The following is a 19931-nucleotide window of genomic DNA, read 5'->3' on the forward strand; positions in this document are numbered from 1 at the left end:
ATTAGGAGTCCAATGTTGTATCACGTGCATTTGTTACTATTCAAACAGAAAAGAGCATTCATTTTGAAAATATTTGTTGATTGCATGGTTCTTTCCTGACTTTATGTCTGGGCGCACCTTTATTGTAAAGTACTTCAGCAAAAAAAGGAACTGGCATTCAAAGAAACAACCTGACCATGGCCATGTTAATTATACAACGACTCTTCTAAGCAAACATTTTCAAGCACATATTTGGAAACTGTGCTGTTCAACACTGTAAAAATAAAGATACGTGGGACAAAACTGGAGCCCTCGTGGAAGGGGAAGACAGGGAGGAGAGGAGGAAGGAAAGGAGTCTGTTTGGTGCCCCTGGAATGTCTCTTCATGCAGACGTTTAATTTTGCTGCTCTTTGTCTTTAGGAAATAGGGTTGGGTCTTTATCCCTTGTCTTGATGAGCCTTGGAAATCAACTAGGGGACACATCTTATAAACCAACCCTGTATGTTTCAGACTAGACAAAGTGCTAACTACTTCAGTGGTAGCATCTTCGTCTTTCTGGACCTCTGAAGCTCTTTCACTCTCTCTGGTCCTTTGTTCTGTTTCCAAGAAGGCTTAGCTGAGACCCTGGGTGGTTAACTTTTCATATCTGCTCAGTTTGAGGTCGTTTAAAGGACATTGAAAATGGAACAGATAATGCAACGTAGGTGCTGAGATTCCCAAATATTGTGGGGGAAGAAAGAGCAGAGGAAATTGCCTGCCACAGGTTGAACAAGTTTTCAATCCTCACTGTGGAGCACTCTAGTACTCCTGAGGACTCCCCTAATACTTTAGTACTCTTGAAGACTACTCTAGTACTCCTGAGGACTCCCTTAGTACCCCAGTACTCCTGAGGACTCCTCTAATACTCCTATAGTACTAGAGTGGAGGAGGACAGGCCAAGATATTACTCACATTAAGAAAGAAGTCTTGCCTTCTGCTTGCCATCATGATTCTGACTTATCTGTGGTTGCCTTTTGAAAACTACTTCCTACAGAAATTCTTTTAGCTATCCCCTCCAGTTTTTTAAATGGCTATAAAAGATTTCAGCCATTTTTCTCCCCCAGTTTTATTGAGATATAATTTTATTGATATAATTGACAAATAACATTGTATAAGTTTAAAGTGTACACCATAATGCCCTGATACATGCATATACTGCAAAATGTTAACCACATTAAGAGTGGTTAATATTCATCACCAGTTACATTTTTCCCCCCTTGCGATACTTTTTAAGCTCTATTTTCTTAACTTTCAAATATATGGTACAGTCTTATTAACTATAGTCACCATGTTGTACCTCACATCTCCAGAACTTATTTAGATTAAAACTGGAAGTTTCTATCTACCTCTTGATCACTTTCACCCAGTTTTCCCACCCCTCACCCTCCACCTCTGAAAATCACAAATCTGATCTCTATTTCTTATAAATTTGGGTTTTTTAATATTCCACATGTAAGCGAGATCATAACAATATTTGTTTTTCTCTTTCTGGCTTATTTCACTTAGCATAATGCCCTCAGGGTCCATCCATATTGTTGAAAATGACTTGATCTCCTTCTTTTTTACAGCTAAATGGTATATATATATATATATATTTATATATATATACACACACCACATTTTCTTTACCCATGCACCTGTCTTAGCTTGTTTCCATGTCTTGGCTACTGTAAATGATGCTGCAGTGAAGATGGTGGTGCAGATGTCTCTTCAGGACAGTGATTTGGTTTCATTCTATTATTCCTCTAGGAGTGGGATTACTGGATCATCTGGTAGATAGTTCTACTTTTAATCTTTTGAGGAACCTCCATACTGTTTTCCCCAGTGGATGCACCAAATGCCACTCCCATCGGCAGTGCAAAGCCTCTGATTTGGATCATCTTAAAGGACAGAGGTTTAGAAGCATCTCATTGTTGCAGTGATCCAAACCCAGGCACCCCATGTCTTCATCAAAATCCCATTTGTTGCTCTTGCCAGGCAGGGCATATTGGTGATAAGGCTGAGAGGCGTGGGTGAGGAGAACGGGGTCTTCCTGGGGTGAATGGCAGGTGGTGGGAGGGTGGTAGCTGTTAAAATCCACAGGCACCTTCTCTTCATAAAGTTCACCCCCTTGATTTGGCCATATGGGTGGATAGCTGGATTTGGCTGCTGGTGGTTCCACTGGAACCGGCTGGTGGAAGGGTTCTGAAGAGCTCTGGGAAGAGGAGAAGTCGTAGGGCCAGCTGGTCAGAGGAAAAGGGTAACTGGGACAACTGTTGTCATTCAGAGGACTTCGTCCCAAAGCCACGTTCTTATTCCATGTCTGCAGATCACTGTAATCAGAGAAGACTCCAGAGATGGAGGGCTGGAGCAGGTCTCCGCTGCTGGAGACCCGACTGTGGGACAAATCCCATTTGTCGTAGAGCTGAGGGGGGCCCAGCGTGGGAGTGAGGTTTGCCAGCTCAGAGGTACCCCCCAAACCATAGCTCTCGGGGAAGGATGAGCCTTCATTCCATGCCTTCTGCTGGGGAGTGTAACCTATCACATGTCCGCTGTAACTAGGAGGCAATTGGACAGCTTCCTGGAAAGACCAAGTTAAACTTTCCCAACTTTGTGTTTCACCTGGAAGAGGCTGGAAAGACAAAAGCTCATGTTAATAAGTTAAACTCACCCTACTACCCCAGGCACCCACGAGTGACCCTGCACAAGCAAGTGCTCTGTGCATTTTCCTCATTCCCTACATGCTCGAAGCACAAACGTGCACAGAGCTTTGCACAAGCTCATGAGGCCTGCAGGAACTCAAGGCTGCTGCCATTTCAATGCGAAATCTGACCAACCAGGAAGGGCTGCATGGCCCTTCTTTCACTCAGACAGGAGAATGCTTAGAACATTCCACCTCAAATGCAAATTTGAAACCCTAATTGCCTCTTTGAGAAACTTGTAAGTGGCTATGTAAGAAAAATCAAACCACAGCTTCAGAGTTTTATATTATCCTCAGGGGAATCTCAACTTTCTCCTTGACTTCTCTCCTTTTTAGTGGATTCCAAGGGATTATTATTTTTTTTTTTTTCTCAAGAAACTCGAAGCTCACTTTGTTGAATCACAGACCTCTGGCATATGATGTGGTCAACTTTTTTTCTAAATGGAGAAAGTATATCATTCTCCAGTTAATCACAAGAAAAGAATCTGCTTGAGGACTAAATTATCTTCTTGTTTATGGAAAACTATTGACTAATAGGGCTTTCCTGGTGGCTCAGTGGTAAAGAATCTGCCTGCCAATGCAGGAGATCCAAGTTTGACCCCTGGGTTGAGAAGATCTCCTGGAGAAAGAAATGGCAACCCACTCCAGTATTCTTGCCTGGAAAATCCCATGGACACAGGAGCCTGGCAGGCTACAGTCCATGGGGTCACAAAAGAGTCGGACACAACTTAGCAGCTAAACAACCACAAGGAATAAGAGGATGGAGTTGAAAAGACAGACCAGGAAGGATGAGTGAGAAGAAACCCCCTTCAACTTCTGCCAGGGTTGGTAGGTGGGATAAGGGACCAGTTGCCGGGATTCAGGGGCTCCTATTTCCCTGAAATTATGACTCAAATTATGACTTTTTTCCTTAAGGTACATTAGAACCTCCAAGGATTGACTGGCTAAATTTCTGTACTCCTGAAATGTGGACCATTGACCAGCAGAAAAAGTATGCTGCATGCTTGTTCAGTCACTTCAGTTGTGTCCAACTCTTTGTGACGTTATGGACTCTAGCCCACCAGGTTCCTCTGTTCATGGGATTCTCCAGGCAAGAATACTGGAATGAGTTGCCATGCCCTCCTCCAGGGTATCTTCCTGACCCAGGGATTGAATCCACATCTCTTATGTCTCCTGCATCAGCAGGCGGGTTCTTTACCACTAGCAGCAACTGGGAAGCCCAGGAAAAAGTATAGGAATTAGTAAAACACTATTAAGCAGACAAACCCTACCTACACTATGACAGCCAGAAAGCCATGAACATCACAGCACAGTTTGACTGTGGGGAGAAGTGGGCATCCCCACATCCCCAGATGACCACTGTTTTCAGAAACTGCCTGGTTATTTCATCTTGGTCAAGTGCACTAAGGAAATCATCAGCTTCGGGGGAGAATGAAGAAGTATGAGGCTCAGATTTTATGCAGACCATTTCTTTTTGGTTCTAGCAGAAATACAGAGAGTGCCAAACACAGGTTAAGTACTAATTCAGGTCTCTCTTTAACTATAGTAGGGAAGATGATTATGAAATTATATGGACTTTATGGTTGACGGCATGCTGCAAAGATGGTAGACATTAAGAGGAAAACCACATATTCAGTTTCTTCACCAGATGCTGGCTCATAGGTGAGCCTGAATATATATGATTTGGGGCTCTCCTTTATAGGTTCAAAGACCTGCTAAGAGCATGCTTAATCCATCACAGATAAATTCTGCCTAGGAATTTGTGCTCAGTCTTGTCTGACTCTTTGCAGCCCCACGGACTGCACCTTCTAAGCTCTTCTGTCCATGAAATTTTCCAGGCACGTATACTGGAATGAGTTGCCATTTCCTATTCCAGGGGATCTTCCTGACCCAGGGGTAGAACCCGTATCTCTTGGGTCTCCTGTATTAGCAGGCAGATTCTTTACCACTAGCGGCATGTGGGAAGCCCTCATTTGTAGGTGATGACAGGGAAATCTACTGCTGCCACCACAGGGATGGCAAGCCCCCAGATATTTTGAAGATGCATGGAGCAAGGTTACCTTTATGTCTGGGCTCTGTTTCAGCTTCGAGGAGACTGAGGAAGACGCTGAGTGCGTTTTCTTCACTGCTCTTCTGGCCTCAGCTTCCAATTTGGTTTCTGGCTTTGGATGGTCATGCTCTCCCTTTGACTTAAAGGAGAAGAAGCAGCAAAATAAACAACTGGATGTACTTCATGGTATGTAAAGTCTTATCTGGTACTCTGCTGTCGGACTGGGTGCTGTTGCAGTTGACTGTTGTCACAAGATCAGAGTAACCTTTTACGACCCTCCCAGGGTTGGGTAGCATCACCGATTCAATGGACATGAGGTTGAGCAAACTCCGGGAGATAGTGAGGGACAGGGAAGCCTGGCATACTGCAGTCCATGGGGTCGAAAAGAGTCAGACACAACTTAGTGACTGAACAAGAAGCCCACCCACCCGCTGGCCTTTGCTGATGGTACTCCTTCTTTGCACTCCTCTCCCCAGCCCTGCCAAGTCACATTCATAGTGATAATGAGTAACACTGATTACACATATTCTTGAATCTTCAGCGCAATGCTGCGAGGGCCACACCATTACCATCACCCCCAGCTTACAGAGTAGGAGGAGATGGAGGCATGGAGAGATTTACCACCTGGGAAACCTCCTCTAGTAAAGTGGGGGAACTGGGATCCAGAGTGTGCCAGAGCCAGCCAGGTAGAGAGCCAACTGTTGGCCATTCAGGTATTTTGTGAGCTGGTTGTTAAAAATGGCTTGACACTTCGCTGTACATCTGAAATTAACACAACACTGTAAATCAACTAAGGGTGTGCGTGCGTGCTCAGTCATGTCCGACTCTTTGCGACCCCATGGACTACTGGGCTTCTCTGTCTATGGGATTTTCTAAGCAAGAATACTGGAGTGGGTTGCCATTTCCTCCTCCAGGGATCAAACCCTTGTCTCTTGTGTCTCCTTCATCGGCAGGCATCTTCTCTAACACTAGCACCACCTGGGAAGCCCCCACATATCAACTATACTCCAATAGAATTAAAATTTTTTAAAATATATTTGTTGGAGATACTGAATGAACAAAGAGGAAAGCAAGGAAAGAAAATTTCAGGTGGTCTGGCACAGTTCTACCAAAGAGATCTTTCCAGAGAATTTCTGTCAAGCTTAATATCTTCATTCTCTATTACCTTCAATATTAATTTTTGATGTGCTTTTGCCATGGAACCCTGTGTTCAACCTTATGATCATGTAAGTATTATGAAAAAATGTATATTAAAATAATTAACTTAAAGAAAACCAACTTGAAATCAGCCATGATGAGAACAGTTATATTCCACAAGTTGGCAAACCCTGTACATTCAGAGCGTTTTCTTTTCCGAGGCAGGTTTAGCAAGGACTCAGATCCAGACAGTCCAGCTCTCAGAGTCCACTGTTTCTGCCACCTCCCTGGAGAGGACCCCTTAATACCACATTTTACTGAAAACTGGGGCTTCGGGAAGTAAAGCAATGTGTCCATGTTTAGAGAGCTGGTGAAAAGGCAGAGCTGGGTCTGCGGAAGGCCAGTGCACGGGGGCCCACGTTACCGACAGCGGTCACCCCCTTGGAGCCTGGGCTCCACTCTTGGCTCCTCTCTCGAGGTTCGGGGCACAGACGTTTGCTTGCCCAGAGGGTTCCCCCAGGGAGGGTGCAGGCTCCCCTCCACCTGTGCCTCTCCTGGAGGCAAGTCTCCCTCATGCTCTGTGGACAGTTCCTGAAGTAAAGAGAAATGGAATCTTTAACATAAATCCAACCTGGAAAAATATGAAGCGTCCGTCGTGCCTCCAGAAGTTGGTGACGGGAAAGCCCCCGTGGCCCCGGCAGGGGATGAGCTTCAGGGGCCCGTCGCAGTTGGGGCAGCGTTTCCCTACAAAAGAGCAGAGGAAGGTGACCACACTCGGCCAAGCCTGGCCAGCAGATCCCCGGGTCTGTGCAGCTCTGCCCGTGTCAGACTTGACTCCGGAACAGCAGAGAGTCCATCTGGGCACAGCTTTACAGGCTTTCACCCACTGGGCATGACTCCTGGGCCTAGGAGGTCAGACCACTAAAGCAGCCCAGGTCACTCTCACATGCGGTAGAGGAAGCAGTTACCTACTGAGTGGAATATTTTACAGGTCGGGGGCGGGCGGGGGCAGGGGGAGCTCTTTTAAGCAAAAAAAAAAATCCTTCTCTCCTTATTTACCGATCCTTGAAATTCTTTGTAAAGAGGAAAAAATCCTTTCACTTCACAATTTGAACTAAGGGTCAAGGAGCAAAACCACATGACGGAGAGAATGCAGCTACTATAATTTCCACTAAAGTGTAAATGACTGATGCCGTCCGGCCCTGAGAGCAAGTTTGGAAAACAAAGGACAAGGAAAGAACGTGAAGTAACTTGAGATCCGAAGCGGGCAATGTACAGGGAATGCTGAATGCATCTATTTCACAATCTGATGAATATGATAAAAAAAAAAGAAGAAGAATTAGCATGTGATGATGGCCTGAACCTAAATGGCACGGAATTGAGTCTAACCTCAGATTTAGTCCCGGGTCCCCCCTCCAGATCAAAGCGCTCACTGAGATCATTTGGGGGACCCCATTCCCCAAGGTGTCGGGGGGCAAGCCTGGTGCACAACCTTCTGTTACACTATTCACATATGTGAATGTGCTGATGAATTAATGTTTGTCCCCTGAGTGATGCATCCTCCTTTTAACAGAGGCCCCAAGTCAGATCTTAACCCAAGGGAGCAGTGTTAGGGGTGGGTGCACCAGACATGGCAGATCTATGGGAATACAGGGGCCCAGGGGGCTGGCTGACTCTCCTTAAAATGATCTCTAGAAACAGCCTTGGTCTCCTCCACCCTCCAGCAAGGAGGCTGGGCCCTTGGGAGGAGGGAGAACGTCGAGGCCCCTCAGGGCGGGAGCGCCACTTACTCTGCTGCTTCTGCCGGGCCTTGTCGCAGATGGCTGGCCTCAGGTAGACCTTGCGGCCCTCGGCGACCGAGCAGTCGCGGCCGCACACCACCACGCCCAGGCAGGACTTCTTGAGGATTCGGGAGTTGTGGTTGTTGGTGTTGCGCATGGCCCAGCTGCTCAGGTGGCGCTGCGCGTTCCTGTCGTCGGAGCTGTAGATGTGCTTCTCGTAGGCATCGGGCCACTCCTGGAACCAGTCTGTTTTTTTCACGTTCTGATGAAAACACAAAGGAGATTATTATGGTTTCAGCTGGAAGTCACCACTGGGCAGATAGGTGGCCTGGCGCCCAGCTCTTCTGGGCATTGTATCTCTGGCAAAGACCCAGCTGGATCTTACCACGCAGCGGGGGTCTGAGCGCGCACAGCCCGGCTGTGGCCACGTGACCGCTGGGTCCATCCCACATCTGCCCCCTGGACCAGAATGGCTAGTGATGCAGCCCTCTGCGGGACTGATGCTCCTCTAGCCTTTGGTGATGAGTGAGGACCACTGCTCACTGAGAATGTTGGAGAGTGAAGCAACGCGATGGTACTCTTGCACAATGGCTGTGGATGGCACTGGGGCAGGGCAGCGAGACAGTGTCGCGCTCCACGTGGTGCTTAGCTTGTTGAGAAAGTGGAGGGTTTAATGCACAACCAGCTGAGAAACGCGGTGGAAGGCTGGACAGTCGCTTCCGCCTCTGCGGAAATTCTCTCCCCTTTGCTCTACTCCCATGTTCATGCGCCTCAAACAGGGTGGAGGAGTAAGGACAGGTTGAGCTTGACTGAAAACTTTCATGTTCCTGCCCAGGACTGACACAGTTCCCTGCCTATGGGTACCTAACTAAACCAAACTCTCCTCTTTAAGTAGGCAGGGACACAGGACACTTAATCCTCATAGCATAAGTTATTTAACTTTCTGTGTCTCCATTTCTTCATCTGTATAATGGAAATAACCAGACCTACTTACCTCGAGTGGGTCTGAGAGTTACATAGGATAACATATAAGAATTACTTAGCTCATCACCTAGCATGCAGGGAGCTCTGGCTGAATGTTAGTGAAGTTATGGCTCATGGCCATGTTTGACCTGTTCTTACAGTGAGAATCATTAGCAATCTCAGTGGTCAAACTTAAGCAGTGCCCATTCTTGCAGCTTCCAGAGACATGGTATAAGAACATTTTTTCAACAAGAAGCTTCTGGAAGGTTAGGGTTTAGATTCTAGAAGCTCCAGAAGGGTGCTTCTCCTTTGCTCCCCAAGCAAGAAAACACAGCATAGAATATGAGAAAGGAAAAACAAGACATCTGAAAAGGATAAGCAAACATCAGGATGGAAGGGCAGCTCCAGGAGGTCATATCTCTCCAAGTTGGAGTTCAAGTGTAGAAGACACCAAACAACTTTGTAACATGAGACTCTGGGTAGGCAGCTGTCTCATTTTGCTTTTCTTCTAAATGGGGATATTGATAAAACACTTTTCACAAAAGTACTGGGAAGAGCAGATGTGTTGTAAACTGTAAGTTTTATATTGTTAATGATAGTTGTCATTTGTATGGAATTTCATGGAGATTGAAATGGGTCTGAGGAAATAAAAATGAGAGGTTTTATGTACATGAGAGGTAGCACTAATTAATAGTGAAGAGCTAGGGTCTGCAAGCTAGGACCATGAGCCAAATCCAGTCCAATGCCTGTTTTTTAAAAATATATTTATTTATTTGGCTGTGTCAGGTCTTAGTTTTGACATGTGAACTCTTAGTTGCAGAATGTGGGATCTAGTTTGCTGACCAGGGATCGAACCCAGGCCCCCTGCTTTGGGAGCACAGAGTCTTAGCCACTGGACCTCCAGGGTAGTCCCCAATGCCTGTTTTTGTAAATAAAGTTTTATTGGAACCCAGCCATGTTCATTCATATGTGTTGTCTGTGAATATGTTTACACACCGTGACAGAGTCCAGTAGGTGCAGTCAAGACTGTATGGCCCACAAAACCTAAAATATTTACTGTTAGAAGGAGCACAACTTGGGGAGGCACTCGGCCAGGGTGTGGGCCTCACCCTGACAGGGAAGGGCTCCACTCTCTGCTCTGTGAGATGGGGGCCCTGGGAGTACCTGCCCGACAGGGATGTTCGGAGACTGAACGGGTCAACATACACAAAGCATTCAAAATAGTGCTTGCTACTCACAGCAGCCAAGGCATGGAAGCAACCTAAGTGTCCACTGACAGATGAATGGATAAAGAAGTTGTAGTACATACACATCATGGAATAGTCAGCCGTGAAAAGGAATGAAATAACACCATTTGCAGCAGCATGGATGGACCTAGAGATGATCGTACTAAGTTGAAGCAAGTAAAGAAAAAAGACAAATATCATATCACTTGTATGTAGAATCTAAAAAAAAAAAAAAAAAGATACAGGGAATTGCCTTGTGGTCCAGTGGTTAGGGCTCAGCGCTTTCACTGCTGAGGGCCTGGGTTCACTCCCTGGTCAGGAAAGTAGGATCCTGCAAGTTGTGTGTAGCAGGGCGGGGGTTGGGGGGGGTGGGTGCGGAGAAGAGAAAAAAAAAGGGAAAAATAAATTTAAATGATACAAATGAATTTATCTATGAAATAAAAATAAACTCACAGACATAGAAAACAAACTTCCAGTTACTAAAGAGGAAAGCAGAGAGGGCTAAATTAGGAGTTTGGAGTTAGCAGATGCAAACTACTATATATATAAAATAGATTTTAAAAAAAAAGATCCTACTGTATAGCACAGGAAACTCTATTTGATATCCTGTAATAAACCCTAATGGAAAGGAATATGAAAAAGAATATATATTGATATGTGTATGACTGAATCACTTTACTGTATACCAGAACCTAAAACAACATCATAAATCTACTATACATCAATAAAAAATAAAATAGAGCCCGTGCCTGGCACACAGCAAGTTCCACGTCAGTGTTAGCTGTTAGTCTTCTGATCTCGGGCAACACACACCAGCCATTGGGTGTGAGGGCCAGCAGCTTTTAGGCGATGACCCCCAGAGAAGTCACCTGACACTTTAAACCTTGTTTAGCCAAATGTAAGACAGGCGTCCAAGCCCCTATAAAACCAAAGCTTAGTGGGCACAACTCCTGTTTCTGAGCTTCTCTCTCAGAGCAGCGACAACGATCGCTCCACTGTGCCGCCCGGTGGTGAGGAAAGGGGATGTTGCTCCAGAAGAGCAGGGGAAAGGGGGTGGTGTCTAGGGGTGGGGGTCCCCTCCGGTCCAAAGGCCACTGTGTCTAGTTTCTAGGAAAGAGGCCCAGCCAGGCCAAGGTGCTGAATGAGCAGCTCTCTCCCAACTTCTCTGGTAATTCTGAGTGGGATTAACTCAACACACAATCTCAGGCAGCCCCTGGAGGCGGCCCCCTCTTGCCTTCTCTGTCTCCTGCTTCCTCCACCCACCTTCTCTTCTCTTCCTTCTGATCCAAAGCTCTAAACAGTGCTGTCTTCTGCCACAGAAATGCCACTGAAAGCATAATATTTTATCTTCTGAAGTAATAACAATGTAGGTTAAAATGTTAAAATGTGGACCTTTAACGATCTGGGCTGCAGAAATTTGTCAGTGGATTTGAATTATTCCAATACAAAGCACAGTTGTCAGGGCAGCAGAGATAAGAACAAGGTGGTCTTGAAGGAAAGCTGAGATTTCCATGTTTTAAAGGGATGGGACTTCCCTAGCAATCCAGTGACTAAGACACCAGGCTCTCACTGCAAGGGGTCAGGATTTGATCCCTTGTTGGGGAACTAGATCCTACATACTGCAACTAAGAGTTCCCATGCTGCAATGAAGCTGCAACTAAGACCCAGTGCAGCCAAGTAAATACATAAATATTTTTTTTAAATAAATAAAATAAAGGTGAGGGGCCCCTTCAGTCTGGTCAGTGGCATAGACCCCACAAACCAGAAGGAACCTACAGTGTTTGTGAGAGCAATTCAAATACTCCAGTTAAAGCAAGGACTCCCTGCCAGTAAAGCCAGAAATGTTCTTCACTGTCTTTTCTTTCTCTCTCAGTTCAATGCATGTTTTCACTTCCCTATGAGCTTTCTTCTTTGATGAATTATTTAGAAATATATTGTTTAGTTTCTGTGTATTTACAGAATTTCCTGTTGTCTTTTGTTATTGGTGTCTTGTTTGGATCCATTATAGTTGAACACATCTGTGTTTTCAATTATTTTAATATTGTTGAGGTTTGTTCTAAAGCCCACATTGTTTGTTCTGCATTCCACAGTATGTTAAGCTTTTTTCCCATCAGCTCCTCCACCAGTACCCTAGTTTTCCAGTTCCATTAATAAGCCAGTAATAAGTTTGACAATGTACAACCTCAAGAAAATTACCAGGAGCAAGAGTATTTATATCAAGATATTCTCTTGGCTATTTATATATGACCAGTCTTTTGACCAGGACTTTTGTGGGATTTCTGACATTTTTTGACATTGCAGTTATGAGAAAACCCAGATTCCAGTGATGCAAAGGAATCCAGATGTCAAATGAATGATAGGGAACTCTGAAAATCTCCTAAATTTAAGGCACTAGAGCGTAAAATTTTAGAAGAAGAACGATTGTTTCTTAATCTTGTTTAACAAATCCCCACAAAACATTTCCCTCTTTTTGGATCTTCTTTTTATGTTTGTTTCTAACTTTTCATGAGTAACTCTTTGTCTTTCCTCTTGGTTAAGAAGGTTATAATTTAAAGGGAATATTCTTAAGGTTTCCAACATATAAATGTAACAAATTTATATTGTATTATATCATGGGTAATATCATTGGGGGTTTAATGAATATTTACGTGACTTCTGTATGTAATTTTTGTCCCCAAGAGACTTAGTCTTCTAAGTCACTCAAAATCTTTGAAGCTGTGCAATGATATAGCACCTTTCTTTCTTCCCTCATTCTCATTTATTTAACTACTTGAAGTTTTAATGGGTAGCTTAAGAAATACACACTGTTACATAGAACTAATGAATTAAAATCAAAATTCTGAAATGAGATCTCAAAAATATTGATATTAGCATGCTATTATACTAAAAATGATTTTCCCTTGGGATATAATCCACTCTAGTGTAAAACAATTATCTGCCAGGTTTTCTTTAATAAGAATAGCTTATAAATTCCTCATAAATAAATGCGTCCAAATAAAACAGGGCTAGCAAACAGATACATGTTTAAGCAAATCAGAGAGAGGGATAGATATTACTTATGGAGCACAGAAAAAAAAATTTATCCAGCATTTTGATTTACGTTAAACCTTTTGGGAACTTACCTCTCTGAACCAACTGGAAACCCAACTCCAAATGTTTTCAAAGAGAGAAATTCAATTTGACTAAATGTTTTTGAGTTAACTTAAGCATTACTGCCTTTGGGTAATCTTGCCATTTCCCACCTTTATTAAAGGTCAAGATGCAGGTCAAAAAGTTCCTTATTTGCTCAGACAACACTAAGGTGGGACAGAGTGCCCCAGCTTTCAAATTCTGTCACCCCCTACCTTTTCTTGTCTCCCTTTCCTTCCCAATTCCACCCGGCTAAGCAAGGGACCTCCTGGCAGGCACCCAACGAGAGTCTCTGCTACCATCCCCACCACCCCAGAAGCAGAGGGCAGCAGAAGAATTCTGGCCCCGAAAGTGGGGGCACCCGATGACCATGGGGTCCATATAGGTGGAGATGTCCCCGGGAGTTCAAATGACATTGAGAGCAAGGAGAATGCCAGGCAAAGAGGACAAAGTCAAGAGTGTCCCCGTCAGACCAACAAGGTGAACTGACCATGCAGTCAGATAATAATTCACCAGAAATGCAGACTCTTATTTACCCCTTAGCTCCCTAGCACCACGACACATCTGATTACAACTAGCTTGTTCTGATTACATTTCTCTAAACAAATTCACAGAAGGAGCTCAGAGATTCACCTTTGCCCATAAGACTGAGGCAAAGGAAATTGTGCTTGTTAAAACCATGGTCCAGGAATGAACTCATCAAAGACATGGCCTCTTTGGAGTTGATTCTCCAGGCTTCAGGTGGCCCTGTATTTATGTTTAGCCTATGTATAGTTTAAGATTTTCTCTACAAAAAGTATATTTAAACCTTGGAATTGTGTGAGTTAATAGCTCCGTGTGGCTTTGGTTGTGGGTTTAATCGGCAAACTGCTCATTTTCAAGGAACAAAATGATTCGGGGTGTTTGTCTGCTGTGGGGCTATGGAATACCTGCGCTTCTGCTCAGAGAATCGGGCAGGTGCAGGGAGCAGAGCGGTCGCTATTGAGAAGAAAAAGGAGTTGGTTTTCTATCCAATTGTCAACCAGAAAAAAAAGAAAGAGATTTCTTCATCATTCAAGGGTCTCAAGTATTACAATCAACGCTCATGAGACGCATCCTTGTAATGAACCATGTATGTGCATGCTAAGTCACTTCAGTCGTGGCAGACTCTTTGTGACCCTATGGATAGTCGCCTGCCAGGCTTTTCTGTCCGTGGGGTTCTCCAGGCAAGAATACTGGAGTGGGTTGCCATGCCCTCCTCCAGGAGATCTTCCCGACCCAGGGATCGAACCTGCGTCTCTTACACCTCTTGCAATGGGTAGGCAGATTCTTTACCATGAGCGCCACCTGGGAAGCCCAGGGAACCCTGTGGTGAGCGTTTTTAACAAAGGTGAGACTAACTCAACCCAGACTTTTGCGGCTTGGATCAAGCAAACCCTACAGCAATTATATTTGAACTTCTAAAGTAGTTTAAGGGAATAGAAAGGGAAAGCAAAATTGGTGTATTACGTTGGACTGGAATAATGAGGCATTTATCAATGATGGTTTTGAGTAAGTTAAGTGCCTGCAGTTCTGGGCTGACTCCATGGAGGCTGGATAAAGTAGAAGTGGTATCAAATTAACCACGAGTCAGACAAGTGATCAGAAATGAGTTCCATGAAGATTTATAAAGACAAACATGCAGCTGAAAGAAGGGAGGAGGGCACATGAAACAATTCTGCCTCCAAACCACCTTTCAGGCCGCTTGTCTCCCAGATCTCCTTACTGAATGCCTGTGCACGGCTCCCCTGTAGGGAGGCTTTGAACTTCAAAGTGCTCTACTTTGCCTTCCTTGTCTTATCTTCATCTGACCTAATCCTCTCACCTTTTACAATATACTTGTCCAGAGAGAGCCCTTTTGCCAAATGCTCAGCCTTTATCCCCATGCCCGAAAGTAAGTGAAAGTGTTAGTCGCTCAGTCGGGTCAGACTCTTTACGATCCCTGTGGACTGTAGCCTGCCAGGCTCCTCTGTCCATGGGATTTCCCAGGCAAGAATACTGGAGAGGGTTGCCATTTCCTTCTCCAGGGGATCTTCCCAACCCAGGGATCAAACCTGAGTCTCCTGTATTGCAGGTAGATTCTTTACCGTCTGAGCCACCAGGGAAACCAAAGCCTACAGCACTCAGTATTCCTAGGCAGTCAGCCATCCCAGTACTAACCAGGCCTGACACTGCTTAGCTTCCAAGATCAGATGAGATGGGGTGCGTTCAGGGTAATATGGCCATAGACATGTCGGAGTCATACTAAATTATATACACCCTCCTTCAGTGCCTCTGGCATTTTTCTATATGGCATTGATTCTCTGTTCGGACACTGATTTTGTTCCACTGGCCCAAATCCTGAGTCCTTCCATGAAAGTTAACATGGGTTAACAGCCCCTGCATCCAGTGGTATCTGACACAGCCCACTGACATCAAAACTCTCTGATGTCCTGATGAGGATGTCACTGTTCACTGTTGCCAAAAATTAACTCATAGATCTTGATCTGTGATGTAAAAAGGGCCTTTGGAGTTTCCAGGATCAGAAGATGCAATAAGCACTCAGGTAACTATCTTGAAACTTGAAGCAAGTCAGTGGATTAATAAGAAAGGAATTTGTAGGAACTGTGGAAAGAACATGCAAATGTGAAAAATAAACTATAAATTCTTTGTATGGGTGGGACAGAGAATAAAATTGGGGAAAAGTATAATAGTAGTAAGCCAGTGCTTGCTATTATCGATGGAATTATTTGAAACATATTTTTTTAATGCTCAAACAGATGGTCTGAGGACCACTCATTGCCTAAGGGGCTCCATGGAAAAACAGCTTTGTGGTCAAAAATAAGTTAGGGTGACATTGCCAACACAGCCTCCTCTTGGGAGAGCCATCATGCAGTAAGAAAAACACTATGTCTGCAGCAGAGAGATTGGCTTAGGAAATTCTTCAGTGGTTAGAACTCTTCATTTCCACGGCAGGGGGCATGGATTCAAAACTAAGATTCCACATGATGCATGGCATGGAAAAAAAAAAAAGAAGAAGAAGAAATTGGCTTAACTTGGTTGAACTTAGTCCTTCTTTCCTTCCTTCACAACATCCATTAAAATTTCTTGTAACTTACACACTACAGAACACATTTTGAGAAAATATCTGTTCTAAACAACTCAAAGATTCAAGCAAGGTATATGAGGAATTACTATTTTACTTTTACAGAGGAGATAATGAAAACAAGAAAACAGATTTGTTTAGAGCCACCCAGATGATAAGCTATGGACCCACTCATTCATGAATTTCATACTTGTCCTTTCTTGTTTAATAAGTGCCAGGCCCTGTGATTGGCACCCAGCCCCTGTCCTAGGGTGCAGGCCACCTTCTGAATCTTGAGTCACCAGATCCTAGATTGTTAGAACTAAAAGAGTCCATAAGAGACTGTTTAGTGCAACAACTTCATTATCAGAAGGGGAAAGGGGACCTCAGACATGCTAAACCACTCCATGAAGTTCTACAGGTAAAAGGAGGCAAGACTGGAATTCAAAGACTAGGCCTGGTCTCCTAGCCTCGTGCTTCCCATCGTACACTGCTCTGCCTCCAGAAACACTCTCAAAATATAAAAATCTACTGTGCTTGGCTTCAACACCTTCTATTTTTTGCCTCAGCTGGGTCTTGATACGATTCCACAGCCCCATAAATCCAGATGAGGACAATGTTGACTCTGCTCAGAAAATGTGCGTGCGTGCTTAGTCACTTCAGTCGTGTCTGACTCTTTGCAGCCCCAGGGACTGTGGCCCACCAGACTCCTCTGTCCATGGGATTCTCCAGACAAGAATACTGGAGTGGGTTGCCATTTCCTTCTCCGAAATACTAAAGCACCATTTGCTCTTTTAATCATTTCCCTGGCATATTTAACAAACTGAAGGACACTTATCTATTTTCATGAGCCACTGAAATTTTTCTACAAACTAAAAATGGTACATTTCCAGAATTGCATGTGGACTTTTCTTGTAAATGTCTCTGGTAGCTGAGAAGGCTTAAGTTTTGGAAAATTCATGTTGGAACATGAACCTTTATGAACCCTGAGATCCCCTCCAGGGACATGGTTCTTTCTTTTGTCTATAGATTTGATGAATGATATGACTCCTCTGCCCTAGAAAAAAATACATGCTAGTACAGTGTTCTTAGACCCCATTAAAGGTCCCGCGCTGGGATGGGAATTTGCGAAATCATCTATATACCTGCTTCCTTCAACTCTTATTTTTGAGGATGCCCAGTTTCTCTATTTGGGACCTTCTATCACAAATTAGGAATATGGGTCTCTGAGCCAGGAGTAATTAAAATTTACCTTAAAGTTTTCCCTAAAACAGCGATAACTACTGTAAACCAATTACAAGCAACTATAAACACAAACCCTTAAAATAGATATTTGCATGATTTAGCTGTGATATAGTTAGCCATCCTTAAATGAATGGCAAGTAGGGCATACTTAGCACTTCCTAGCTCTTCCAAAACCTACCAGGAGGGAATGGGGAAGGAAGTGTAAGGGGAAACATAAAGAGAAGCACTTCACTAGAGTGAAATTTGGAATGATCTGGAAGCCTTTTTTAGAGTGAAATCTGGAGTGAGCATAAATCAAAACTGTGGGAAAAAACCAACAACGGTGGAATCTCCATTCCCTCTCCTCTGCTTGGGATAATTCAAATTTCTCATTCCCCCAAATCAGGCAAATGAGCATGACTTTCCACTAGATGGTTCTGGTGGTCTCCAGTCTTAGCTTTCCCAGGCACCCTTCCCAATAACTTCCAGTGAAAACCTTCTTTCTTCACTGGAAAAAAGACCAAAATGAGGGGTCAAGGAAATCAGTTTTAAACAACTAATGTTGGGAATTCTCTGGCGGTCCCGTGGTTAAGAGTCAAAGCTTTCACTGCTGTGACCTGGGATTCAGTTCCCAGTTGGGGAACTAAGATCTCACAAGCCATGTGGCTCAGCAAAAAAAAAAAAAAAAAAAAAGATAAAAAATAAAACTACTGTTTTCCACCAAACTAAGAGTTTAAAATGTCAATTGTCAGGCCTTCCCTGGTGGCACAGTAGTTGGGAATCCACCTGTCAACGGAGGGGACATGGGATCAATCCCTGGTCTGGGAAGATTCCACACACCGCAGAACAACTAAGCCCATGTACCGCAACTACCAAGCCTGTATGCTGCAACTGCTGAAGCCTGCGTGCTTAGAGCCGGTGCTCCACAACAAGAGAAGCCACTGTAATGAGAGGCCCGAGCCCTGCAATGAAACGTAGCCCCAGCTTGCAGTAACTAGAGAGAGCCCGCGCAAAGCAAGGTAGACCCAGTGCAGCCAAAAAGAAATAAAATAAAAAAAATTTTTTTAACGTCATTGCCAAAGATGAAGGCAAAGAAAACACGAAATGGAAGTCACTCTGTTAGCTGGAGAGTAGCCCCACATGCATGGACCGTGTAGTCATCACAAAAGTTCTAGAAGAGAACTCTCACGGGGACCTCCCAATGCCAGATTTAGGTTAAACCCATTACTACCAGCAAATAAGGTTGTATGGGAGTTTGTGTGTTACAGAGAGTCAATCTATAGGCACATTATCATGGATTCCATTCTACTAGCTAGCCAGGCAGATGGCACTGGAGCCAAAACAACTTTGAAAGAGAAGGGAAGTAACACTTCCTTTGCTTCAGTCTGTAACCAGGGGAGTCTGCTCTGTGAGGGCCTTCTCAAATCATGGGTTTAGGAATCTCCTCTTAAAAGTCCTCAGTCGGAGGCGAGGTTCCCTGGTGCCTCAGTGGTGAAGAATCTGCCTGCTAATGCAGGAGACACAGGTTCCATCCCTGGTCCGGGACAATCCCACATGCCATAGAGCAGCTAAGCCTATGTACCACAACTATCAGGCCTGCGCCCTAGAGCCTGTGCTCTGCAACAAGAGAAGCCACTACAATGAGATGCCTGGGCACCACAAAGAGAGAAAAGCCCACGCATCAACGAAGACCCAGCACAGCCAAAAGTAAATACATAAAAATTATATACATTAAAAAAGTCCTTGGTCGGATGTCCAATTGAAACTCTGTAGGAGAGGTATTTACCCAGCTGGGATCCTCACCAAGATCCTTCAGGTCTGAGGGAGGTACGTTCAAGGCTTCACGGCCAAATGCTGAACGCAGCATGAGAACAAGTACATACCTGTGGCAGTTTCATATCATTAATGTCCCAGCTTAGTTCTTTGTCTGCAGAATCAGCGTTCTCAGGTTCCATGACGAAGTCAGGTCACCCACGCGTTTCTGTCTATCCAGCTGCTCTAGAGGCACTTGAGAATTTTGCTCTCAAAGGCTCTTACAGTTGGATCAGTCCACCCAAGCAGTTTAGACCAGGAGACTGCTTTCCAACACTAAAAAATAAATGACAGTGATACTCATCATTAAGGAGATAAAAATCAGTGCTCTTGGGAGGAGACGGGGTGGGAAGGAGGTTCAAGACAGAGAAGACATAGGTATACTCGTGACTGATTTGCATTGTTGTATGGCTAAAACCCAGACAACTCTGTAAAACAGTTATCCTCCAGTTGAAAATGACTTTTAAGAAAAGGAATTCAGAAGAAAATATCATTAAAAATACCAGCGCTCGTCTGCCAGAAAAGACTGTTTCACTGACATTTTGGTAAGCACCAACATACAAACAAAAACAAAATGTAGGAGCCATTAGTGAACCTGCTGGAATAAAGCTTGACCATGGGGAAGAACATCACTTTCACCCTCAGATTTGGACTACCTTCCTGGTTGCTAGCCCCAAGTGCAAAGGCCTCTGTGAGTACCATGGTCACCTGTAGCCAATGGTTAGGACCTTTTCCTCCATGTACCAGGTTGGGGAGGGAGGGATAACCGGCTTGGAGTTGTTTCCATGGATACACCATCATAAATTAGCTACCCTGTGGATGTGTTACA

General features: G+C 44.3%; 1 protein-coding gene and 1 pseudogene across 1 annotated transcript; both read right to left on the reverse strand.

Annotated features, from left to right (window-relative positions):
• Nucleotides 1-1894: 1894 nt before the first annotated feature.
• Nucleotides 1895-19245, reverse strand: GCM1 (glial cells missing transcription factor 1). The gene is made up of 5 exons (XM_061146121.1): nt 19174-19245; nt 7676-7928; nt 6517-6629; nt 4759-4887; nt 1895-2629 (listed from the first exon to the last, which is right to left on the reverse strand). The coding sequence occupies exons 1-5, from the start codon at nt 19243-19245 to the stop codon at nt 1895-1897; spliced, it is 1302 nt and encodes a 433-aa protein (XP_061002104.1).
• Nucleotides 15114-15232, reverse strand: LOC133060006 (5S ribosomal RNA; annotated as a pseudogene).
• Nucleotides 19246-19931: the final 686 nt, after the last annotated feature.

This window comes from Dama dama, chromosome 7 (genome assembly GCF_033118175.1).
Source record: "Dama dama isolate Ldn47 chromosome 7, ASM3311817v1, whole genome shotgun sequence".
NCBI classification, from domain to species: domain Eukaryota; kingdom Metazoa; phylum Chordata; class Mammalia; order Artiodactyla; family Cervidae; genus Dama; species Dama dama.

Coding starts and splice junctions, on each gene's coding strand:
- GCM1 (XM_061146121.1), bottom strand. CDS start 19,245: ATGGAACCTGAGAACGCTGATTCTGCAGACAAAGAACTAAGCTGGGAC. Junction 6,630..7,675: donor GGCCCGGCAGAAGCAGCAGA/GTAAGTGGCGCT, acceptor GCTCTTTTGTAG/GGAAACGCTGCCCCAACTGC. Junction 4,888..6,516: donor GACGCTTCATATTTTTCCAG/GTTGGATTTATG, acceptor TTCTCCTTTAAG/TCAAAGGGAGAGCATGACCA.